Genomic DNA, 27,692 nt, shown 5'->3' with positions numbered 1-27,692 from the left:
TATGAGTAAGAACTAGCCCCTATCCTTTAGAGACTTTCAATCTAATGGCGCGGGGGGTGCACCACAACTATCAATAAAATTTGATGCTCTGGTATGAAATTTTGTATCTGAGGTACAAATTCATCCAGCTCTACCTCAAAACACACAATATCCTTTTCTCCATTTCCTCCACCGTTACCCTAAATCAAGCCTCCAGTACATCTTACCCTGACAACTCCAAGTTGCCTCCTAACCAGATTCATTGCTTTCCCCCTTTCTCTCCTCAACCCACTCTCCACACTACAGCCAGAGTTACCTTTTTTAACCAGAGTACGTCACACCCTGTGTTAAAAATCACCAATGACTTCTTATTCCATTTAAAATAAAATCCAGCAGTTTTATCACTGTCTTCAAAGGCCCCATTTCTGGATTCTGCCTGTCTCTGGGACCTCACATTTCATTATTCTCCCTTTCTATGCATGATTCTTCAGTCACACTGGCTTTGCTCCTGATTCTCAAATGAGTCAATTTCATTCCCATCTCCAGACCTTTGTTCTGTTGGGACCTCTTCCTGCGAGGCACAGCTTCCAATTCTTGGCATGACCCATTGCTTCTTACTATTTAGTTCTCTGTCCAGAAGTTACTTCCTTAAGGAGGGCTTTCTTGAAATACCCTATATGATTATACACTTTTTGCCCTTAATGGCTAAAGAAATTATCTTCTTAACTTATTCATATGCTGTCTCTCCCTTCTGCAAGTTCCACAAGGAAGGGACCATATCTGTCCTGTTCACTGTGGTTTTCTCCGAGCCCGGAACAAGGCATGCCAGGTAGGTGTGCCAGATTGTATTTCCCAAAGGTGGCCACAGTAAGATTTCCCATCCCAAATGCTCTCCTAGAATCTTGCTACAGTACTCTCCCATCAAGAGGTGGAGTCAAATCCCCCTCCTCCTGAACCTGGTCAGCTCAGTGATTCACTGGTAACCAATGGAATGCAAGGAAAGGAAGGTTTTGTGTCTTCTGAGCCTAGCCTATTCAACTTCCACCTTGCTTGCTTGAATATTCGCTCTTGAAGACTTTAGCTGCCATATACGCATTTCAACTCCCCGTGAGGTCACCATGTTTTGAGGGAACCCAAACTAGCCCACGTGGAGAGACCACATGGAGAGGCTATGGGCCTGCCAGAGAGAAAGCAGTGCACGGCCAGCCCCCAGCAGCTCCAGCTCCAGCACAAGCCTGACTGCAACCACGTGAGACACTCCGAACAAACACTGCCGAGCCAAGCCTTTCCCCAATTCCTGACCCATGGAAACGGCGAGCTATAATAAAGCGACTGCCGTTTTACACCGTTAAATTTTAGGGTGATTTATTATGCAGCAATAGTTAGTGGGAACAGTAGGTGCTGAATAAATATTTGATGAGTAAATGAATGTTGAAATGAATAAACATATATGGAACAGTGACCAAGTCTACCAAGATAGAGAAGGTGAGAATCCAGGTGAGATGGCCTTCTGCACAAACAGCCACAATACACTGTGTTAAATGACATAGTTGGGCCTAAAGAAACCACAAGGATAAAGCAGAAGAAAGTGCAATTAATCTCACCTATTGGCCTTGGGAAAGGCTTCTCATGGTGAGTAACATTAAGCTGGGCCTTGAGTGATAAGCAGGGGTTTGCAAGAAAGACAAGAAAAGACAGCCAGAGTAAATCACAGGAGGATAAATGCAGGGTGCAATGAGAATTCTGTTTTGTCCTCCTTTCTTTTTAAGAATTACTCAGAAGGCAATGGGAGGCACTCTTGATAATGTTAAAGGAGTCAATATTCTTATTTTGAGAGAAGTCTCCTGCTTTTTCCTGTCTTAAACATTATTACGAGAAAAAGTGCAATGGTAGTAGGTTATGATATGACAGGGGTCCTCAATAAAATATTTTTTCTTTGAATTTTCAGTGAAAGCAGAGATATAGAACATTGACTGAGCCGTAGGAAAATGCATGTGGGATTTGGGGGCTTGAGTGAGAAATTCTATATGACCAAATGGATGCGGTATGGAGGGACACACCCAGTAAATAAAACATCTATGCTGAGCACGGTTATGAATTCATGTACCCAGTTCTAACACAGAACTGGCTGGAAGTAGATTCCAATGCCTAGCATTGGAATTCACTAACCTGCTTTCCCCTACCAAAATCATAAAACTGACAAAATATTTTTAAAGGGGCCCTAACTTTTATAATCCATAAAAATCAAATTTAAAATATGGATTTAAGAACCACATGGTCATCTGCAAAATTTAGTTGATATAATTTTAGAAACCATTTCACAGCTGTAAATTCTTTAATAGCATTTGGGTAGAATTTATTCATGGTTAAATAAGGTAAAACTAATCTCGCTGTTGTAAAAAAGAAAGGTCTTTACTCACCTTTCTCTTAACCCAGTCTTGTTACTCTTAACGTATCTGAGAAACACGATGAAAAAAAAATAATATTAAAAACTGTAGATTTGGGGATTAGTAGCTGCAAACTATTATATATAGAATGCATAAAGAACAAGGTGCTACTGTATAGCACAGGGAACTATATTCAATATCCTGGGATAAATCATAATGGAAAAGAATATGAAAAAGATTGTATATTTTTTCTATAACAATCACTTTTCTGTACAGTGGAAATTATTACATCGTAAATCAACTATACTTCAATAAAATAAATTTAAAAAAACTGTATCGGGCTTCCCTGGTGGTGCAGTGGTTGAGAGTCCGCCTGCCGATGCAGGGGTCATGGGTTCGTGCCCTGGTCAGGGAAGATCCCACATGCCACGGAGTGGCTGGCCCCGTGAGCCATGGCCGCTGAGCCTGTGCGTCCGGAGCCTGTGCTCCGCAACAGGAGAGGCCACAACAGTGAGAGGCCCACGTACCGCAAAAAAAACCCCAAAAAACTGTATCAACAGTAGCAGGTCCCTTTTTTTGAGAGCCTATATAGAAGCCACCAGAGTAGATGTTTCACATACTTTATTATTTTTATCATTGCAACTTGAGTCTCCTGAGAAAAAGAAGGAATGAATGTGAGAGAAATGGGGCTGGGCAGAGTTGGAAGTAATTTGTCCTTTCTCTGCCTGTCAGGGGAGATCAGGGTTTTTTTAGCCAACCTCTTGCTCAGAGTTGGCCATGCCACCAAGCAAATGCCACCTAACAGACCAACTGACCCTCCAAAGTAAGAATTTCTGGCCCTGTTGCACAAAGTAAGGAAACCAAGGCTCGGGGGTTAAGTAACCTGCCTAATATCACACAGGTGGTATGATTTGACCCACGTCTTTTCGACTTCGACGCTCTGCTCTTACCAAGTACTAAAATTAAATCAAGCAGCAAATAAAACTTACATTTTACTTCATCTGACACGGTGAATAATGTGCATAGTGATTAGTATACTGCATGTCAATCATGCATAAATAATGCATGTAAGTAATGATACAAATATGCAGAAAATTAAGCTGCCTGTGGTTAAGAGGAGAAGACCTGTAGGTCACTGTTGGTGGCTGGAGAATGGGGAATAGAGGAGAGGAAGTGACTATGATCCCTTCCCATGAGTCCCATTTCAAACCCTTCCCATGAGTTGCATTCCAAACCCAAAGTCTTGGGTTGCATTAACTCCTCTCTTGATTATCTTCACTCTCAAATACTAGCTTAATCTTCTCATAGGGTGTGGGAGTTATGGGGCAAATGCACCGTTTCCTCTTCTCTTTCCAGCTGGAAGCATGAGAGAAATGGAAATATGGGTTGGGAAACAGAGAGACAGAAGGAGACTGTTCTCTATTCTCTGAGACTCTTGCATATTTACCCAGGCATCTCAATCTCGCCTTCAAAAAAAATTATCTTCCTTCGATGTTCACCTCCTCTGAAGGAGAGAGATGGTTCTCTATCTGGGAAGGAACTCAGCTTAGGCTTTCTTATTTACCTGATCACATGTGAACTTTACCTTGGACACAATCGCAATACATAACCGGTTTCACCTCCTGTCTATGCAATCATTTTGTTCAAATGGTGTTTTCCCTACTTTTTTGCTTTCCTTGGTTTCACAGATCCTTCAAAATAGAGCTACATCACTTCCTTCGAGACACCTCTCTGTATGGAACTGCCTGTCCACTGCCCCAAGATGCTGGCTGAGACAGCATCTCTTCTCTGTGCTTCTTCTGGCTTATAGACACCCCATGAGAGACAGGGTGGCAATGTCCTGTTTCCTCGGGCCAACCTTGGTTTCTGTGTGTTGTCTTGGTGGGAATTACTAACAGGGTCCCCTTTCTCTTTCAAAATGTCCCAGATTGTAGAATAAATTATATACGGTCACTTTAATTATACAGTCTCTCCCAGAATAACTGATGGGTAAATTTTCCACATCCTAAAAGAATGTGTGGGCTCCTTGAGGGCTGTATTCCCAGTGCTGGGCACTGTCCCCAGTGCTGAATAAAGATAAGACAAACTGGTGGACAGCCTGAGTACCTTCCCTGCAGACAGGAAGCAAGGACATCAACCTCGATACAACTAACATCCAGGTTCTGATAGGAGGCAACATCACATGTGTTAAATAAAATTCTCCTTTGTTCTTGTAAATTTACCAGGGAGAGATCAATCTGGAGTTAAGCGTACAGAAGCAGAGGACTGGCTGAGATCTTGGCTGTGTACCCAAGGGTAGATGAACTGATACTCTCTGGGCTTCATTACCTCTCTGATGGTTGTGAGGGGACAGCTGTTGAGATGGGGAGACAAAGGGTGATGGGGAAGATAACCCAGATGGCTGTCTGGTGAAAGGAGCAATAGGCAGGCAGAGAGAGAGCAGTATTCTGAACAGCATGAAGAAAAATCCACTCCACTGTGATAAGAGACAGAGAAGCCAAGAAATGTGAGGAAATGCGGAGGGAATGGAGATAGAAACGACCTGGCAAATGAGCTCTTTTTCGTCATCTAAGAGCTCAAGCCAAGGGAAATACTATCTAACAGATTCGCTGGATAGTAACAGAGTCCCCAGACACATCTTTACAAAGCAAGACTGTGGCGACTAGTAGTAGCGATGGCAGAAATGCCAAGTGGTTCTCGCTCTGATGGAATTATCCTGTTTACCAGCAAAAGTTTAGATTCTACTTCGAAGTAACGTCATCCAACTACTCAGTGTTTCACAAAAGGGCCAAAATGACCAGTTGGGGGCATTTCTTGAGCTTTGAAACTCCTATGCGAAGCCACTCATGAAATCAGGATGAGATGACTGTAAAACTGCATGCAAAATTTTGTTTAAAAAATTAAGGTATAGGGCTTCCCTGGTGGTGCAGTGGTTGGGAGTCCGCCTGCCGATGCAGGGGACACGGGTTCGTGCCCCGGTCTGGGAGGATCCCACATGCCGCGGAGCGGCTGGGCCTGTGAGCCATGGCCGCTGAGCCTGCGCGTCCGAAGCCTGTGCTCCGCAACGGGAGAGGCCACAACAGTGAGAGGCCCGCGTACCGCAAAAAAAAAAAAAAAAAAAAAAAAATTAAGGTATAATTTATAGAGAAAATAATCCACCTTTTTTGCTGTACAGTTCTGTGAGTTTTAACAAATGAATGTAGACATGTAACGACTGTCATAATCAAGATCTAAAACAATTCCCGCACCCCCCAAAATTCTCCCATGCCCCAAAATAGTCAATCTCTCCACCCACTCCCAGCCCCTGACAAGCAGTGATCACTGCTTTTTGTCTGTAAAGCATGCCTTTTTCCAGTCTGTCGTATAAACGGAATCATACAGCATATACCAAGCTCACTGTCTTTTAAAGTCAGCTTCTAACTACATGCAAAAAATACATTGAAACTGGTTAATACATTTTAAAAAACACTGTCTGGATTATGGCTATTAATATTTGGGGAAAATCTTTCTTTCTTTCTTTAAAAAGCATTTAAATTTCTATAGTATTAAATGCTGCCTAGAACCTTTGAAACAATTTTAATGTGTTTAATTAGAAATAATGGGCCATTTTTTAACTCTCTTCTGAATTGAGGCCATTGTAAGAAAATATTTACTATTATAAGCAATAGCATTCAAGTGAAAGCCCCGTTTTTAAAGATAATTGGCTAATGTGTTTTAAGTACCACTAAGTGAAACAGAAAAGCTAAACATTCTTTAAAATATGCCAGCTGTGGCTATTTCTTCTTGCATCCCAAGCCCATTCACATTCTCCAGGGTCTTTTAGAATTTTCCTTGGCTTGAAGGAGACAAAACTTCCTGTTTTATTTCAAGTCCTTTGAAAACATGTGGATTTAAGTGAATGAATCCAACAGCACTAAAATGTTGAAATTTAGTGAAAAACCATTGGATGCTCAAAGGGTAGAGCATTTCTGTTTATAAAAGAAAACCTCCTTTCTGAAGGGTGAAAAGCAGAATAGTTTTTCTCAGTACTGGATGATACAAATATCAAACCAAAAGAAGGAAAAAAAACACTACTCAGAATTAATATTAGTAATTTAAAAGTTTAGAATACCTGCATTCCAGGTGACCTAACTGGACCCTGACTTAATATATCAATTGCTTTATACATTGTGACTGTTAGTCATTTAAATGATATTGTAAAAACAGGCATCCTTGAATTACATTTAAATTTCCATAAGCTTCAGAATTAAGATACAGACACTCCTTTAATTTAATGATTTACTGTCTAATGATATGTACCTTCCTAAAAACTTTTATCCACTGTCATGGTTTCAGCTACCATCTGTATACACGTAACACCTAAATTTCTATCTGTAGCTCAGGCCGCTCTCCTTAGTTCCAGATTTAGAGAGTCAACCTTTAAAAGCACACAGATATAGCCAGTTGGTTTGTCAACAAGCATTTCAAACTGAAACAATTTCAAATTGAATTTATCATATTTGCCCTCACCTCTGCTCCTTCTGTATTGTTCCCTGTCTCACTAAATAGGTCTACCATGATCCTGATGCCTGAACTGGAAATTTAGGATTCAGCCTTGACTAGCATCTTCTCTCCAAATCTTTAATGGAGTCCTCTGTCCTGCTGATTTAACTTTTTCACAACCCCTCAATACTTCTCTCCATTCTCATTGCCGTTTCTTTATTTTAGGCTCTAATCCTCTCCTGTTCAAACTGCTCAATTGCTGCTAACTGGGAATCTTGCCTCAAGTTCCAACTGCTGCGATTCATGCTCTCTACTGCCACTGTTGTGACTTTTTTTAAACATAAACTTGATCTTTCTCCAGGACACATATCTGGAGAAAACTATAATTTGAAAAGATACATGCATCCCAACGTTCACTGCAGCACTATTCACAACAGGCAAGACATGGAAGCAACCTAAATGTCCGTCGACAGATGAATTCATAAAGAAGATGTGATACATACACACACACACACACACACACACACACACACACACACACACACACACTTACATACATACAATGGAATAGTACTCGGCCATAAAAAAGTGAAATAATGCCATTTGCAGCAACATGGATGGACCTAGAGATTATCATACTAAGCAAAGTAAGTCGAAAGAAAAAGACAAATACCACATGATATCACTTATATGTGGAATCTAAAATATGACACAAATGAACTTATCTACGAAACAGAAGCTGACTCGCAGACATAGAGAACAGACTTGTAGTTGCCAAGGGGAAGAGTGGGTAGGGTAGGGAAGGATTGGGAGTTTGGGATTAGCAAATGCAAACTATTATGTATAGAATGGATAAACAAGGTCCTACTGTATAGCACAGGGAACTATACTCAGTATCCTGTGATGAATCATAATGGAAAAGAATATGAAAAAGAAAGTATACATATGTATAACTGAATCACTTTGCTGTACAGCATAAATTAACACATTGTAAATCAACTATATTTCAATAAAATAAATTTTTAAAAAATAAATTTGATCTTTTAACTGCTACCTTATTATGTTGCTTTCACAGGAAATAAAGCCCAAACACTATTTCATTTGGCTTCCTGTGTCATTCACAATAAGATCCTCGCTTACCTCCATGGCCTCGCTCCCTCTGCAGCCCTCCCGCCTAAGTGACTTTTCACTCGAGTTGCACTGAACATCAAATGCCTATTCTTGTCCTTGCCTCTGTGCCTTTGCACAGGCTGTTCCTCCTACCTTGAGCACTCTTCTCCAGTGAATCCTAGTCATCGTTCAAGCCTTGGTATAGACACTACATCCTCCAGAAAGCCTGCTCTGCACCCTAAATTGGAGATGGGGCCTCCTCAGGTAATCACCGAACATTCTGTATTTTGTCAATTGAGTTTTATTATAAAGGTCCTGTGTTACCTGCCTGATACTCTGAAAATCTACAAATAATGGGATTAACTTCTCTGGTGAAAATTAAATACCTAGTGCCTAGCACATAGTAGGTATTCAAAATATTTTCAAATGAATGAATGAGCACTTAATTTTAAGAGCTCAGGAATCACTATGTGCATTATAAGCCCTTGTTATCTATTCACAGAAGCTTTACTAAGACCTCTGTTGGGAAGTAATCCCTTTATTGCCTTAGCTTGAAATGCTCTCTCTACTTGAAAGCACTAACTGATTTCTTCAAAACCTTTCTGTAATTCAGGCGTCTCGCTCACTTAGATCTACATTACTATGTCTGATGCAAGATTCAAAACTGTAACTGTGCTGATATAAAAACTTTCAAACTAGATAGATTATAATTATTCAAACATATTGTGTGGTTTACATAGTAGACATATTTATCAATTTATATAATTTTTAAAAGACATTTAATCCTTGAATTTTTGTTCTGATGCAGGCTTTGAATGATACTATATATCTATATAAATACATAGATATCTATGTTTATATCATACTATATATATATATATATGTATGTATATATAGGCTTAATCAAAAGTGCATTTGTCAACAGCCCATATGCTAGGCTAGAGAAAGCGTTCCTATTTATCGTGTCTTATTCACTGACAAACCCATGCTGATCCACCAAAAAAACCCCAAATAAACAAAACAAAAACCGAAACACAAGAAAAAAAACTAAGTAAAAATTTTATAGATTTAAAATCTTGCCATAAATATCCCATCAAAAATTTTTGCCTTCTCTTATATTTTCAAATGCATCAATGAATTCATTTGTCCCCAAGATGAGATTTGAGTCTGCATGCTTTATGTTGGAACAGCCCATGACTGTACAACCACAATAAATCTATCATTTAAAGTGCTTCCCCAATTTGGCTTAAGCCTGCAGACCGAGAGGGATGGACATGGCGCTTTTGTTGCCAAGTGATGGTTGAGACCCACTCTGATTTCACATGAACTTGGAGTAGATTCAACTCTGCAACTTGTTCCATAATTGCTTCTAGCAGCTTTTCCCCTAAGCATCAAGGCCCTGGCATATCAGTGCTTTTGCTGTCCAAAGAGATAAAAGCAAAATCCAAACCACCAGACCTAGTGCCATGTACTGAATATTGGGGTTTCCCCAAAATTTATATGTTAAATCCTAATATCCAATGTGATGGTATCTGAAGGCAGGGCCTTTAGGAGGTGATTAGACCGTGACGGTAGAGCCTTCATGAATGGGATTACTGTCCTTATAGACGAGACCTCAGAGAGCTCTCTGGCTCCCTTTCTGCTTTGCTGAGGATATAAGGAGAAGGCAGCTGTCCTTACCAGAATTCAACCATGCTGGCACCCTGATTCTGGCTTCCATCCTTCAGAACCGTGAGAAGTAAATTTCCACTGTTCAAGCCAGCCAGTTTACGGTATTATGTTATAAAAGCTCGAACTAAGATACCTAGGAAAGACTGCAGCACTATGGAGCCTTCTCTTAAACGTGTTTCCTCTTTTAACCTTAGTTTTATACCTGACAGTTTCCTTATTCATTGGGGAGATGTTAGAAATAATACAAAGTACAGGGTCAGTAAGCTTGAAAGGGTCAGAGAAATAACTTTTATGAACATAAGACATGGTTGGAGTAACCACCACTTCCCCCCTTTCTTCTTAAAACATAATCCCAATTTCTCATTGGGCACACTCCCACCCAGGAAAGAAATCTGCATTTCCCAGCCTCTTCTGCAGCTAAGTTTGGCCAGGGAACTAATTTCTGACCAGTAAGGCATAAGGAAAATTATTGGATGGGGCTTCTGGGAAGATTCTTAAAAGGGAGTAAATGTATCTTGATTTCTACCTTCCTCCTTCCTGTCATTGGGGGATGACACTGGGATGACATTGGGAAGGATGTCTTGGGAGGCTGATGTCCCAGCAGCCGTCCTGGTTCCTGATGTGAGGATGGTAGAGCAGCAAGATAAAAGGGGCGTGCATCTCTGATGACTGTGGATTCCAGGTAGTCTTAACTGCCTACCTTCTAAGAGACCAGCCAGTCAATGAACTGCCCAACCAACCAACCAACAAATTCTATCTCTTTCAGCCACTGTTACTTCCAACTTTTTATCTGTAACATAACCTCATTTTCCTGATCAGCGGATCTACAGATATCAGACATCATGGTAAAGGCTTACTTTATAGCAACTGTATAAGGTGGCAATTATTCTTTCTGTTTTATAGATGAGGAAATTAGTGTTCAGAGGCGTTACATAACTGACCTAATGATACCAAGGTAGCAAGTGGCCAAGTCAAAATACCAGGTGAGATTCTAGAATTTAAACTTTTTCCCTGCATTGTCCCATCACTCTCTAAAGTGGGAGTAAATCTCTCCTGTGTGCCTTTAGCTAAATTTCTTAATCTTTTATCCCCTTTTAAAATTAAAATTAAGATTAAAAACCTCTAGGCACTACTGTGAGGACAAGTGGGTTTATTATTTTGCAAAGCATTTAAGTCCTCGGAACATAATCACTATTTAATTTATGCATACAATTAAAACTCTAAAATGTTTTTGACAACAAAAAGTCACCAGTTATACACGAACGCTTAACTTCCATCACAGCCAAAATTAACTAGTTTGTGCCTATAATTGTTTAAACTGGCTTCAACAACTAAACTCCAAATCACTAATTAATTTCCTGTTCCAGAAATCTATTCTGTGCCGCCTAGCACTTAGTTGGATTGTGTTTTGTAACCACTCAGCTGACAACCTGGCCTTGTCCTCCTGCTGTGGCTGCCTTTTAACGGAGGTGTCTCCCATAAAATATCTGAGGGAGAGCAGATTGTGTTGTCATAACCAACGCACAAAAAAATCTTTGGGACTGTAATCTAAAAGCAGCGCAACCTGGTTGTCTATCTACAATAAGACTTTGCAATTTTGGAAAAGTAAATCTACATTTCTTAGTCTAAGAAATTGTTTGTTTGTTTTTCCCCATCTCCAAAGAGAATAATTTGGACCCCATGACTTCAAAGGATGAGACCACCTCTCAGATTCGGGGCTCCCTATACACAATGTGGCGTTGAAAAAGCTTGATGGTTATGCCCTAGCTATGGGACTCATCCTGGCTATGTGACTTTAGGCAAATTACATAATTTCTCTAAGCTTTAGTTTTCTCATTAGTAAAAATGGAGATGATAATAAGATCTAACAGCAAAGAGTTGCAGAGATATTGAAAGGAGATAATACGTGTCGAGTTCTGTATTAGTTTCCTTTTTCTCCAATTACAAGTTACTGTAAACTTGTTTAGTGGCCTAGAACAACACAAATGTATTATCTTACAGTCTGGGAGGTCCGAAGTCCAGTATGGGTCTCAAATGGCTAAAATCAAGGTGCTGTCACGGTTGTGTTACTTTGGAAGGTCCTAGAATCATTTTCTGCTCCTTCAGGTTGCTGGAAGAATTCAGTTCATTGAGGTTATGGGACTGAGATCTCTATCTCCTTGCTGTCAGCTGAGGATTTTCCCATTTTATAGAGGAGTCTGAAATTCCTTTGTTCATTGGCCCCCTTCTACCATCTTCAAAGCCAGCAATCCCAATCAGGGTCCCCCTCATGCTGGAAATCTCTCCTGCTCTTCTCTCATTACCATACATTTCTTTCAAACACTTCCTCTGTCTTCTTCCCCTTTCAAGTGCCCAGGTGAATACTTAAGGCAACCCAGATAATCCAATATAATCTCCCCATTTTAAGGGCAAACGGTTAGCAACCTTAATTCCATCTTTAACTTTCATTATCTTTTGCCATGTAATGTAATAATGTAAATCATATGTCTTCACGATAAGGACATGGACGTGTTTGGGGCCATGATTCTGCTTACCAGAAGCTTTCAGCATAATGGTCCAACAGGTAGTAAGTACTCAATCAATAATAATGATAGCCAATACTTATGTTTACTACTATGCCAGATACTGACCTAAGTGCTATACGGATATTTATGTCTTTTATCCACATAGCAACCCTCATAATGTGAAGTATGCGCTAATATCATCATAACCATTAACAAATGAAACACACAAAGTGTAAGTCACTTCGTGTAGCTGGTAGAAGAAAACAGATTTGAAACCCAGCAGTCTGGGTCCGGAAGCTGTGCTTTTAAGTAGGCCCCACTCTGCCTCTCCATTTTAAATATTATTACAGTAAACAGGAAATCAAGAAAGCTTCTGCTTAAACAAATACCTGTAAAGCTAAATTATTTCAATATAGGGCAACGGCAAGATTGGTATTCATCTGGCATATGCTGCCGTCATATATTCTCTTTGCCCTGTGACGCTGGGCCACCAGGAGCTGAGAGAGGGCCTGGGTCCAGGGCTGGCTATTCCTTTGTCATCCCAGTTTGAGTCTTACCAGGCAAATGGGGAGGAAACTCCTTTCTAAAATATTCTATGTTGGAAGAGGTGAGATAAATCTCTGTTTCTAGATTTCCAAACCTGGTGAGTATCATCTTGAGAGTATTACAAACAAAAATACTGCTATTGCGGTTCTTGGAACACCTCACATTTTATTGAAATGCTACTGCATTTCACTTCATACTGAACACCTACTTTGGCATCATGATGGAAAGCGAGAAGCACATAAATCACCACCTTTCTGGACAACAGAATACCTTTCAGTCTCCTGTACAGGCACATCTCCTTTCTTCCAGGAAGAGAGCGCCCTGGGGGAAGCTCTGGGTTTACAGTCCAAGCTGACCTCACTGCCCACCTGCACCTGAATCAACTTTTTCATCGGAGTCTTTGAAAAGTCTGGAGCAGAAGCTAAAAAGGACGAAAGAAGAAAGAATGACAATTCGATGTCTGATTTCATTTCTTTAAATTCCCGTCAATCTCAAAGGTTGACTTTATGATTTTTTAAAGTTTCTTGACACATAAGATATCGGTACTTGATTTATTTGATTGGGTAGCACCTACAGGATGCTTTCAATGCTTAAAAAGTAAGTCCTACCATTGTGTTTTCTGGCAAGTTCCAATTCCTGAGACAATTACTTTATATGAGAATTTTTAAAGTTTACTATGAAGTTTTAAAATAGCTCAATCATGAGTTTATTAAAACTAAAAGCATTTAATAGAATGTTCTTGAAAGTTAGTTCCATGAGGACAACAGTAGGGTTGGTCTCTCTTGTGACTTCAAGGACACAGATGTGGCACAGGGCCTGGCACTCATTAGATGCTCAGTAATGTTTTTAGAATGAAGGCTGAGTACTGAATTCTTATTCTCTTGTATAAACAGTAACAAGATCTATTACAAAATTTTCATGTGGTTAGCTTTAACTTCCAAGTTGGAGAAATATATTATAACATGCATTATTATATTAAGTTACAATATTCCATTAAATACTATAATATGTAGAAAACATTATGCTGGCTAATAATGGATGGAATGCTGATCCTGAAACAATACCTGAACATTCAAGAGACATAAAAATGTATCATTTGAATTAAGTATGTTAACTCAGAAAATCATCCTTCCTTTTACCGCAAATGCAGAAAAAAGTTAACCCATTGCACTTCCCCAAATATCTAATCCCCTGTCTTATGTCATATTCCAGTTAATATAACTTATTTTTTATAAGTGGAAATCATAGAAGGAATTATACTATATATATATATATATGATTGCAGATAAAGAAGACATGTTATCCAAAGGTTGCTGCCCTTAAGAATTAGGATCCTGAGAGAGTAACTTTCACTAACACAAATGAAAAATACTTTTATATTTCAATGAAATCTTTTTTTTAAGCATAGATCATATATTTTCCCATATGAAAACCCCATGCAACACTGGGTAGGGACCCATCCATTTGAAAGATGAATAAACTATGGCTCATAAGGTTAATTTAACATAAGAGCACAGCCATGCTTCGACTTAAGATATGGGCAAATCCCACTTTCTCTCCGTCATGACACCCTACTTCTCTGTCATGGATAACACTAGCCAGATTTTGAGTTGATGATCTGCCCCTCCCAAGCTTCAGTCTTCCTGGTGCATATAATTTGTTTCTTAACTTCCAGGCACCAAGAAAGACCTGTTTACCTCAAACCAGTGTTTTTCAATGAGACACTTCACATTTCGGGCTAGACAGGACTTTGTTGTGAGAGGCTACCTTGGGCATCATAGGATAGTTAGCAGCTTCTCTGGCAGCTGCCCACCAGATGCCAGTAACACACGCTAGCTCCCTTCTTCCCCACCTTCCCCTTACACTGTGACAGCCAAAAAGGTCTCCAGAATTTGCCACTATCCCCTAGGGACAAAATCATCCCCAGTTGGGAAATACTGAGTTAGATCAGGGCCTTTCAACCTTCTGGCCATTGGGGTTGGACCAACCATGGGTACATGACTCAAATCAGGTACATGGACCAACCATGGGTACATGACTCAAATCAGGTACACAGACATGTAGGACTGTGACTTCCATCTGAACGATTAAGAAAGCCATCCTTCTGCCACTAGATTGACTGTGGTAATGAAAACAACGTGCTGGGTAACATCATATGGGGCCAGAGAGTGGTGATGATGTTTGAGCCCTGGGTCAAGTCCAGCTGAAATCCAAATTCTCCATTTTAATAACACTGAGCAATAAACTTCCTCCCCTTCTCCTCCTCTTTCTCTCCCTCCCTCCCTCCCTTCCCCCCACCCCCTCTTTCTTTCTTATTTATACATACTGTTATGCTCTGACAATTTTGGTTGGACTTTAAGTCATTTGCATCTTAAACTGTTTTTCTGGACAACTGCCCTAAACATGATATAACATCTCCTTTCTTCTCCTACACCTAAAGTACAAGAAAAAAATAATTCATAATTTCAAGTACTTGAGCCTTGGTCAATTAAAGCTTTGGTCTGCCGAATGCTTGATGTTTTCAGCAGAGTTATTAAAGACAAAGACAACTCCTTTTGAATCAAAAAACTACTGATTTGAATTTTGATATTTACTTTTATGGACCAGCAACAGAGAACAGCAGAGTCACTTATTCTCTTAAAAGGTACTACTTAGTTGGTACTGCTGGAGTTGGATAATAAGGATGTCTTAGGTCAACACTCTCTCCCTGTTGCTTCTCTTCTTCAATCTTTGGGCCTTAATTCTGGTCATAATTGCTGCTTTCCCTTAGAAATCATTAAAATGTGTGCCTTGATTAGAAACCCTGCATGATTCTGCCGTGATACTGAAAATGTTATTAGATGTAGGAATCTAATATGAAAAGTAAATATTTCTGCTTCTGGCAAGTATGGAGGATTTAAGAAAAAAAAAAAAAAGACAAGAAAATTAGTCTTACCCACAACCTTGAGCTCAGCACTGGAATAGACGAGACCATGTTTGTTCTCTGCTATGCACTGGAACATGCCAGAATCGGTCACATTTAGGTTGGATATTGTAAGGGCACCATTTTCTATCTGTGTTCTCCCCTAGATGATAATAAAAATGTCTTGTATATACCATTTTAGAAGAAAAAAGATAACCACTGAATCTTATATCAATCATACACAAACCTACTTAATTTTTCTCATGGGATTAGGCAAACTGACCTGAAGTTTAAACGTTTCCCTTATTTGAAACAGTGAGAATGACTTAACATAACAGCTAGACATTGGAGTTACTAATAAACGTCCTTCAATCAAAAAGTATAGCAGTAAAATAAATAACAAAGCACAATGTAAAATATTGCAACTATTTCATTTTTCCCTGTGGATAAAGTTGCAGACTTTAAGAAATCTACCATGCTTCCCACCCCATCAACTGGAAAGGTTCTCACCAGTTTTTAAAATCATGCAAATTGAAGATATTATACATTATGTATTAAAAAGGGTTCTGGGAAACACATTTATTAAAGGTTCACAGGTATTATGAATGGTTATGTGTAGAAATTTGAAGGAACATAACTGACTTAGTACACAGTTTTTAAAAAGAGCAAAAATTACCTGGCTTGAGAAGAGAAGTGATTGAGAAAATAAGTACTCATGTAACAAGGTAATGAAGTAATCAATACATTTATTCTCCAGATGCCATGCAAGTTATCAAATACGAAAAAGGAAATTACATTCTACATTTTATTAACGTAAAGCCTTCTCTAATTTCAAAGTGAAAAAAAATAGTGCAGTGGACCCTTGAACAACAAGGTTGGAACTACGGGGGTCCACTCATTTGCAGATACTTTTTCAACAGTAAATACTACAGGACTACACGGTCCCTGGTTAGCTACATCTGTGGATGCAGAAGAATTGAGGACACAGAGGACAGGCTATAAATTATACGAGGATTAACGCCTGCACTGTTCATGGGTTGACTGTATATCATTTTATGTACTAAATTCATAAAATCACCTTTTCCCAATGAAATTTAATATTGAAAATATTTCCTCCTTGGCACACTGAGTACTTGACTTTATCCTTTTTACCTCTGTACCACTTCTTAGATGAACGTGGTATGAACTGTTCAGATGAATGTATGCAAACTCACCAGTTGACTCTGGCACTGGTCACTAGGGAAGGCATTTATTTACACAAAGTGGGGACAGGGTGGATTAAGCAGGCATGTTACCTTACCTCGAGCACAAGGGCTTCTCCATTTTTCAACCATCGGTAGGAGGGTTTGGGCTTACCACTCGCTCGACATTCCCAGTAAAGACTGTCCTCCACAGCTATTTCCACATCTTTTATGAGTTGAACCCAATGAGGCTTTGCTGCAATGAAAAAGGAAAGAAATTCAAACCACTCCACAATAAAAAACAAATACTTTATCCACATAAATGGATATGACTATGGGCAATAATAGATTAACGTAAGCATAGTGGCTAAAATGATATTTAATTCCCTAAGTATTTACTAAGTGGGTATATGAAACATTTCTATATTTGAGGATGGATGTTACAATCTGCCTTTCCCTAAGTCAAACTCATTATGCTTTCTCTGTTTTTGAAATTCTGGGCACTGTATTACATTCTTCAGATGTCTAATTAGTAGAAAAAAAATGCAGGTACACAAAATAGATTTTCTTGTCCAAGTGCATTTTTGAATTATGAGATCACAATTGTTAACAACTTAATATGTGAATGACAGCAGATACTAGTCTAAATTTGCACTAAAAATCAGCATCCGTAGAAGAGAAACTTCTACAGAGGAGGAAAAAAATATTTCCTCCAACTTAGAAATAACTCTTAATTAAATACAAACTAGTGAACATCTTACGAACCTCTGTGCAAATGAAAGTGTAGGCAGGGAAAGATGGATAAATTGCTTCAATTTGAATCAAATGATGTTTTATGAAAAAGAAGTAACTCGTGCCACCTTAAATGATGTATGCAAATCAGCTGCATCAGGTTCAGCTGTCATTTTTACTTACGTTTTAGAAGACACTTGGGAAACCCTTTTACAGATGAAAGCAATGTACCACTCATAGTGAAAGTCATTCAATACTCACAGTATATTCAGCCAAGTCTCAGCTTGTGTTTTAGGCCCGAGACTAGGAGGTGAGATGTCTTCCTGGTTTCACATTGCATTATGCATGGGATGTGTACTTTGGGATTTACATTTGCATCCTCCATATGGAGAAACAGTTTATCTATTTCTATTTAATTTCAACCATGGGAAGGTTTGTCTTTCCCTTTCTATCTCATAAAATTGCTTTTTTTTATAACTGAAATTGAAATGAAAATATAGCTATTTCACTTTTAGAGAAAATGTACCCATCTGAGTTTTACCTTATTTTGTTTTTTAAAAAATATAAACGACTTGCCCAGTCTGAAGTGTAGTTCAGTCCCAAATCACTCCTCTCTACTCTATATTAAAACACATTTTCTTCTTTCAGGAATTATCAGCCTCGGTGGATGGAGACTACAAACAAACTCACACGTGATCCCTTGACTGAGACTCAAGTTTCTAGCAAAAATTTCCACTGGCTCCTCATATTACTATTCTCCAAATGGGAAGATAATTTGCCGGACGAAGCCAATCCTGAGATTACAACTGGTACATTTATTGTGATGTTTCCCCTTATTGCATCATATGAGATTCAAATATTCTACTGGACCATTTTTTACATGAAATATTAGAGCAGATAAGCAGAGAACTGCGCAGCATTTATTGAATATACTAGTCTTTTTTAAAAAATAAATTTATTTTATTTATTTATTTTTGGCCATGTTGGGTCTTTGTTGTCATGCGTGGCTTTCTCTAGTTGCAGTAAGCGGGGGCTACTCTTCGTTGCAGTGGGTAGGCTTTTCATTGAGGTGGCTTGTTGCGGAGCACAGGCTCTAGGCAAGTGGGCTTCAGTAGTTGCAGCAGGTGGGCTCAATAGTTGTGGCTCAAGGGCTCTAGAGCGCAGGCTCAGTAGTTGTGGCGCACCGGCTCAGTTGCTCCACAGCATGTGGGATCTTCCCAGACTAGGGCTTGAACCCGTGTCCCCTGCATTGGCAGGCAGATTCTTAACCACTGCACCACCAGGGACGCCCTGAATATACTAGTCTTAAGCCAGAACTATAAAGTAGCTTTCATGAAACTTTCTATCTCATTGATTTCTTTTCTTTTATCTTTTTTTTTTTTTTTTTTTTGTGGCTGGCCCACGCGGCCTGTGGGATCTTAGTTCCCCGACCAGGGATCCCCCACAGTGGAAGTGCAAAGTCTTAACCACTGGACTGCCAGGGAAGTCCTTCTATCTCATTATTTCTGTTTCTTAGGTACGTATCACATTACCTACATAATGGACTAAAGCAACAGTCTACCTCATTTACTAAGAATAGTGGATGATGCTGGTTGTCTATTGTGCATCCATTTCCTCTCTTCTTTATTTCTAAGATGACCCAACTTTTCGTTGAATTATCCTCTCTTCCATCACCTCGCATTGCCCACAAAATCCAGGGAAACCTGACCATATTCCATGTTCCAAAAAGAGGCTCTTACGTTGTTTATGCCAATTCTTCTAGCTGGTGATTGGTTTAGGAATGAACACGCAGCCAATGAGATTTGAGAAGTGAATTGCAAGATGTTTTAGAGAAAGGAAGGATGAACAAAAACTAATGTGCTAGCCACAGCTAGTAGCCATTCTGTGACTGTAAGGGCAACCAACATGCAGAGAAAGGGAAAAAGTAGATAAGGGCAGAAAACACACCACAGAGAAAATGTGCCAGGACCTGAATATAAGGCACATAAATGTCAACTTAGCTTTGGATGTCTTGTCATACAAGTGTTTTATTATTTGTGCAGGGTCACTGTTCCATACAGATAAAAACATTCCTATTGAAACATTAAGACAGTTGGAATATCCTGTGTTTTCCTGTCATGGTCACTTCTTACCCTGGGTCAGGTAGTGGCTGCTTAGAAAGGAGAAAATAAACTAGGACTTGTTTGCGGTCGACTTAGAGCTATACAGCCACATGGGTTAAGTGTCCCCAACTTATCTCCGTATCATCCCACCAACATGTAGAACTTGACACCTGGGAAATTCCAACTTGGTGCTACGTATTCTAACCTAATCCTGTTACAAGATGGGAGAGTTAGAACACGGAATGACTCATACTGTTAAACCATGCCTCCATTTTGTTCCTGACGGATCCTATAACCTTACCATAAAATAAGTGTCAATCTAATCACACATAATGTACGTACAAACTTCACATTCTTTTGAAGGGGTTCATAATAAGCTCTATAATTTTAGTATTTGTCTTTGCAAAGTTTTTCCTCTCTGAAACATTTTATATACTGTACACGTTTGCACTGAAAATTATTTCAAATTCCAGTTTTTGAAATAAACAGAATATATTGCCATTTGCTTTTCACAAGTGTTCAATTCCTATTAGTTTTACAATGTTTCTAATGATTAAACTGCAAAAATATATTCACTGAGCTTACATGTTCCCATATTTAATAGTACATTTTGTAAAATCATTTATTTCTGCTTTCTAAAACCTGCTTTCATCAAAATACCTGGTATATTTTTTAATAAAAGGGATTTGAAAGCAAGTTTGGGGAAAAAGGATAACCTAATTTTCCTACAAATAGACTTTAAATAAAGGTAACGTTACTAACCTTTCTTTACCCAAATTGAGCAGTACATCAAATAAATGTGCTTACAAATTAAAAGGCAGCAAACGTGGTACACCTACGCTATTGGAAAGGATAGAATAACACTGAGGAAGTCAAGTAAGCCTGGGTTTATGTGGTTTGTCTAACGCAGTAATTGCAAGTTTTCCCAGTAGACAGTTTCTTTCTGCTTAGTGAAGACCATAAAGAAAGATACAAAATCCCATTTTCTAGAGGTAAGGGCAGATAGAAAGATCTCTCCTTGTTACGGTTAAGTGAGTAAATGGTTACTCTTAGGAAAAAAAGTGAAATATTTCATTATCATATCAATCAGTTTAAAATGCAGTACAAGTATATCATGCCTCCAACTTCATTGCAAAAATTAATTTTTTAAAATTCCTTCTATGATAAATATCCTCATTTAACAAAATGTAGAACAGAAAACGCTGGACACTGGGATTCTGCTAAAACCTCCTACTCACCCCCACCCAGTCCCAATAATAATAACTTTTAGAGAGATCGAAAGTTAAAAATCCAATATGCCCAAAGTGAAGGCTCACCATAGTAAGTGAGACGCCCCCTGGCGACATTTCTTCCTCGGGAATTCTCAGCAATGCATTCATAGGAACCTGCATCTTCCTGTTGGAAGTTGGGGATTTCAAGCACACCATTGGACTTCCTCAATTTAATTTTAGTGGAAAAAGGCAGTCCGTCACTTCTTCTCCAATTAATCTGAGGTACAGGACTAAGAAGAAATTTTTCAAGTTATTTGCTGTTTTAAACAGATGTCTGGAAGCCTTTTAGGCTTGACAAAGTAAAACTTTCTTAGGCTAGAACAAAAAAGGCACAGATTTTCAAATGCAGAACACAGCCAGTTGTCAGTGATATAAACCTTCAAATGCAAAGATTTATCTCTTTAAGTTGATATTTTAATAAAATAAACTGTGCATTTTCTCTAGTTAATTCATGATTTAGAGAAAAAAGTCTAATGTATACTCACTGTATTATAATACAACAAATGAACAAGCAAAAGAAACATAACACCAATTTAGTTTATGAAATTAGGCAGACACAGTCATTCTCCGTAAATCTCCTTTAAAGTTTCAAACTAAATTATACATGTACATTTCCCCTGTATTTTAATTTTTTCTTTGCTTCTAAATGAAAGAAAATTTTAGAAAAGAAGGAAAAGAAGAGGCTGTTAAAAGCTATCTTGATCTCTTACAGCAACCTAATATTTTAGCGTATCGGTATAAATGTTACAAAACTTACTTTCCAAGGGCAAAACATTCCAATTTCACAGTTGAACCCTTAGCTGCTGGAAGAGTTTCTGGAAACTGAACTTCTATTTTCGGTTCATATTCACCCATCACTCCTGTGAATCCACAATACAAAGTTAGTGGTTTCAACGTTTCCTTTGGAATTGTCCCATTTTTCTTAAAACTTTTTTTTTTTTTTGCTCTGTTTTGAACTAACTCTTCCTTATGATTTGAATTACTCACTAGCCGTCTGGTAGGTACTTTTAGAAGCAGTGCTACCTTGGGCCAAACTTGCGACATTAATAAATATGTGGGAACTTTGGATTCCGTGATTCCTAAGTTACAGCTTAAAGAGCAGTTCTGAGAAAACCACTAGGCCTTTTACATTATATAAAACGAGAGGCTTTTTTATTCTGTATTCAATTTGGACAGTTCTAGTCAAACCGAAATATACAATGTATTATGAGTTCTTAAAATATCCTAAAGAGCAAAAATTATGGGAGGAAATTTACTTAATGGTACCCTGGTAGCACAGACACCAATCTTAAACTAATTGACTACCAGGAGACAAGAAATGGTAACTTAATAAAAGGGAAAGGCCAAATTCAATTATAACTGACTGGAAAGTATTTTGTGGCCATGGCATTGTGCTGTATCAGATACGGTTTTGCATAAGTGGGACAGTTACCCAAGCTTCCAAATCTGCTTACTCTGCAGTTCATGGGCTCCCTTGAAACAGTCATTGAGGGGCTGAAGAAACACCTGTTTTCCTTTTTTCCCCTCCAGTTTTATTGAGGTATGACTGACAAATAAACACTGCACGTATTTAGGTTGTACAATGTGATTTTTTTAGGGCATACAATGTGATGATTTCATATATGTACACATTGTGAAATGATTACATCAGTCAAGTTAACACATTTAACACCTCACAATTACTATTTTCAATTTTTAAAATTAACTTTTTTTTCTGTAGTGAGAACACTTAAGATCTACTCTCTAAGCCAATTTCAAGTACACAACACAACGTTACTATATAATCACTATGCTGGTGAGGGTAGGGGAATGGGGGAGATGTTGGTCAAAGTGTACAAACTTTCAATAATAAGATGAATAAGTTCTGGGGATCTAATGTACACACCTTTTCCTTTAATTTTCTTTAGAGATGCTTTTTAGCCTATAACAAAATATCCAAAGCTTTAATAACCTCAAACTGGCAAAAATAAGGACCACTGACGTCACGGGAACGCAAGGTGAGCCCCAGGCTCAGAGGGCCTTGTGTTTGGCTTAATGACCTATTGCCACCATCTTGAAATTCTTCATAATTTTTGAACAAGTGACTCCTCATTTTCATTCTGCACTGGTCCCTGCAAATCAGGAAGCCAGTCCTGAGTAAGAATTATGTACAGGGACCTATGGTTGATGGAATCATTTTAGCCATTGTACTCATAAATATTTTTTCTTCTGAAAAAAACCAAAACGATAATTCTTCAGGATATACTTTTCACTTCTCTCAATTTGTTTATTCTTGTATTCGCAACAGCATTTCCACTCTGAATTGCCCCTTGAAACATTTCCTACCATCAGAACGTAGCACCAAAGGAGTTGGAGAACCCAGCACTCTGGCGTTTGTCACCATACTAGTCACCACACACGTGTAATTTCCCACATCCAGTGGTTCCACCTTGGCTATGTAGAGGTGGCCTGTCTCTTGAGAGACAAATCTCCGGCTATCTTCTTCGACAAATGATGGATATTCATTGAAGATCCAAGCATATGATAGTTCTAATAAAATTTTTAGAGAAAAGAAATTCTATCATGAAGGAAAATTTTCCACAGTATATTAAAAATATCTGAAATCACCTTTACTGCAAAGCAATGCTGAGTGCTTTTATTGCAGGCATGAAGAGAAACGGTTATGAGACATGATGCTGTGTTCATTCTGCACTATTATGGAGGTCACTGCTGATTAGCATTCTTCTGGGAGCGATATTATCACTGTCATCATTATCGCCACTCCAGATACCTCCTAACAAGTATCTTTGGCTTCAGTCTTGCTCCCTTTTAATTTGTATCTCCATACTACCTGTCCCATGATTTTTTAAAATTACCAATCTCATCACGTCAACTCCTGACATAACACTTGCAGCAATACCTCGGTAGTCTCTGGAATAATGCAAAATTGCTTAACATGAAAATGAGACCCTGCATGGTTAGGCCCCTGCTTATGGCTTTAGCAACTGAGAAGCCCAATACTCTTTCTTGCATCTGGGTTTTTATATATGCTGCTCTCGGAGGCTGCAGTGTCCTTTTTCTCTGTCCAAGGCTTCTTTCCTTTTCAACACCAAACCCCATTCTGTCATAACTTCCAAATGTTTTTCAAAGCTTGGTTCCAACATCATGAATCACCTTCTCAGAGAAGTCTTCCTCAACCCTCATCCTCTGAGTAAGTGCTTCTGTACAGAGCAACTCTATGCTTATACTACTTAAAGTACTTACCACTTTTTATGCAATGATCTATTTACTTATCTGTCCTCCCACCACTTGGTAAACAAATAATGTCAGACTTTATCCTGCCTGCTTTCTCCTCCTAAAATTAGCAAACTGAAACATCCAAGAACATTTAACAGTCCTCAATAAATATTTATTGAGTTAATTACGTTAAAATTATGCTACTATCTCTCCTACGTCAGGTCCACTATTAGAGTTTTCCTGAACTTTGGGATCAAGGAAAACTAACTTTCCCCAAAGGAACTGTTGTTTTCCTCCTCTGAGATAATGAGGACTAAATAATACTACGCTTTGTTCTAGATGCCTATATTTTTTAGAAGCTAGTTGTTATTTAAGTATAGTTATTGTGGTTGGTTTATTTGATTCCTTCTTTCTGTGGCCCTATTTTCTTTTACAATTCCACTAACCTTATGGCACTGGTTCATACTGTAATGCTTTTCCAAGAGAATCTTTAGAAAATATATGTAATCAAAATCAATTTTAATGAATAACAAGTTCAAAAATGTATTTAAAGCATAATTCCAATGGTGAAGGGTCTTTCTGCTTGGTAGAGGGGGACAGTACGTCAGTACAAAAATACAGTGAGATAATGTGTCAGGACTGGGTGAGAGTTCCTGTGGGGTTCAAAGGAAGGAGCGGTGACATTCTCAGGACTGAAGAACAGGTCTTAAAGAACAGGTGCATATGAAGGGATAAAAGTGCTCCAGGTGGAGGGAAGAGCATGTGCAAGGGGAACAAGGTAAAGGGCAGTTAAGTACCTGATGGAAATGAAACATGACTGTGCCTCTCTTCCATTTTCAAAGCAAATTCTGATGATTTCCAAAGGTTAGCAGGTCAACGGCATACTGTGCAGATGTTCAGAAACAATGGTTTGTAACCTCGAACTGATCTTTATGTCATGCTATCATATCAGTAGAGAGTTTCATGAAATTCCACTCAGTCATGTGATAGATCATGAAATCTAAAGTTGTGTGTTGGATTGTATGAAAAGAAATGTATCTCAAACATCCACTCCACAACTGGCTTCCTGTCTACCCTGATGGTGCTTTCTCTTGCACTAGTGCTGAACAAACAACAGAGTTGAAGAATGCTGGTAAGGTAGGCTTAATGTGTTCTGGAATGGTTAAAACTGACAGCTGTAAAAGCAAATAAACCTTTAGGCTCTTCCCTTGGCTCTAAGTATCCAGTCCCATCCCAACATTCCCCACGGCCCCATAACCTCCCCTTGCTTTAAAGGAAGCAAAGCAATCTTATTCTGCTTTCCAAAGTGTTCTATTTATGATGTGAATATGACTGTACCTCTCCCTTTAATCCAGGGGGAGTAAAACATCTACTGCTCCCTGACATAATAGACCTTAGCTGGGTATTAGAAAAAGTCAATCTTATTAAACTAGTTTATACTAAAGTGAGAATGGCTGATGGAAAGAAACTGATTCAGAAATCCTAAAATCTAATAAATTCATGAAAGAAAATATTATACAGCAAGAAGAATGTATGAACAACAGCTACATGCAACAACTTGGAATAAATACTACCTATGTATTTTTGACTGAAAATGTTCGATACCAAATAAAACAAGACTGCATTTGTAGTATTTCTTTTAATCCCAAATTAAAATGGATACTACTTAAATATTGTACTATTATTATATTGTTAAAGAAATATTGTGGCAGCTTTGCCTATATGACCTAGTAATGACTGTTAAGAGAAGTAAGGGAAGGATATCAAAATTAAAATCATTTTAAGGCTGCTCCCAAAATGAGCGTGAAGTAGCGCATATGTAAGAATCACAGAGTGGACTGTGGTAGACACGGAAGGGTCCCAAGTAGGTCTCGCTTGAGAAGAATCTACTGCATGGCACACAGTTAACTGATGGCCTCCAGCCACTAGTGCAAGCGTGCTGTGGCTGCACTTCCCCAGGTTGCTACCCGCTAATGGGGCTCCATGGGGGTGTTACTGCTGGCATTCCTGCAGGATTCCTCATAAGGGCAACTACGGCTTGAGGACTCCCCAACAGAAGGGCCACAATATTTTCAGAACTGTGCTGTGCCCTGGCATTCTTCCTGTGCAAGTTTTCCTCCCCTCTCTGTTCAAAGCTATCAGACCTGAATCTCGGTCTGAGTCTCCCTCTACCCATTTCTGCTCGCTCCCCCCTTATCCTTCACAGGCACTTCTCCTCAGGTCTTTCTTTTTTTTAATGTCTGATTCTCTGATGCCATCTTGTAGTCTCCTTCTTAGGGGACCTGAACTGACATGGTGTTGCTGAAATTGAGTAACACACTCACCTGGGTATTAAAAATTGCCCCTCCCCTTGGAGGAAATGTCTGTTTTCACTGAGTACCTTTCGGATAACTGTCCCTCTCCCCAACCTGCATCCAGATAGTCCCCTCACCTCATCCCCCAAGCTCTTCAAATATACAAACCAATCCCTGGTTGATTCTTAGTACCTGCCCTCCAGACAAGCCCAGATAAGTCAGCATCCCAGAGTCAGTGTAAGCCTATCCTGAGACCACCACCCAATCCCCCCACCCAACAAGCAAAGAAGGAAAAATTTCACCATTGACAGAAAGTTCATCTTTCTGGGCTAAGTTACTGAGCAGAAGCCTTAAACCACTGGCTTACAATGGCCTATCTATTGGAATATGATGTAACTAGAATAATACAATGGTCTTCCTCCACTATTTCTTCCAAACACATCCTCAGAAAAGTAAGAGAAAAAAAAAAAGATCTTTAACTAACAACACAAAAAACTACCTCTAAGGTTTTGAGCTGCAATAAGCAGAAGAAACAGGAAAATTAGGAAGAAAAACCACTCTGGGGATGGAAAAGGTTGTACTGAAAACAGATTTTGAGACTCAGGCAGGTAACCTAGAAGTAAATGCCCAATACGTGGGTAGAGACATAAATACAACTTTAAGAGAGAGCCTGGGCCTAATAAACATAGGCAGAACAGTGGCCCCCAGAAGAAGTCTACCTCCTAATCCCTAAAGTCTGAACATGTTACCTGGTGGGGCAGGAGGGACTCTGAAGATCTGATTAAACTAAGGATGTTGAGATGGGAAGATTATTCTGGATTATTTGGGTGGGCCCAATGTCACCATAAGGGCCCTTATAAGAGGGAAGTCATTGAAAGGACATGTAATGTCAGAAGCAGAAGTTGTAGTCAGAGGAAGATATTTCAAGATGCTAAACTCTTGGTTTGAAAATGAAGGAAGGGGCCGTAAGTCCAGGAACGTAGTTGGCTTATAGAAGCTGGAAAAGGCAAGAAAACAGATTTTCCCCTTGAGCCTCCAGAAGGACGGCAGACCCGCCAACCTCTTGATTTTCTGTCAGGTGAAACTGGTTTTGGACTTTGGACCTTCAGAACTATGAAAGAATAAATTTGTGTGTTTTAAGCTACTAAATTCATGGTAATGCATTACAGCAGCAATAGGGAAATAATATACATGGCAGAGGCAGTCTGCAGACGTGATCAAGTTGAGAATCTTGAAATAGATCTGGGAGGGCAAACACGTAATCACAAAGGTCCGTATGAGGAAAAAAGAGAGACGGGAGGGTCAGAACTTTGAC

General features: G+C 39.0%; 1 protein-coding gene across 1 annotated transcript in view; it reads right to left on the bottom strand.

Annotated features, from left to right (window-relative positions):
• Positions 1-27,692, bottom strand: part of CNTN3 (contactin 3) — a gene marked incomplete at its 3' end in the record, with an annotated part of 239,450 nt that overhangs the window by 77,663 nt on the left and 134,095 nt on the right. The window contains exons 5-10 of the mRNA XM_082847771.1: positions 23,193-23,396; positions 21,625-21,727; positions 20,913-21,097; positions 16,882-17,018; positions 15,615-15,744; positions 12,950-13,100 (exon numbers count right to left, since the gene is read on the bottom strand). Coding sequence (XP_082703897.1) covers positions 12,950-13,100; positions 15,615-15,744; positions 16,882-17,018; positions 20,913-21,097; positions 21,625-21,727; positions 23,193-23,396 — 910 coding nt within the window. The remainder of the gene's footprint in view (positions 1-12,949; positions 13,101-15,614; positions 15,745-16,881; positions 17,019-20,912; positions 21,098-21,624; positions 21,728-23,192; positions 23,397-27,692) is intronic.

The sequence above is a fragment of the Leucopleurus acutus genome, assembly GCF_964270905.1.
Source record: "Leucopleurus acutus genome assembly, chromosome: 10".
Taxonomy (NCBI): domain Eukaryota; kingdom Metazoa; phylum Chordata; class Mammalia; order Artiodactyla; family Delphinidae; genus Leucopleurus; species Leucopleurus acutus.
This window is presented reverse-complemented; position numbering and strand designations above follow the sequence as displayed.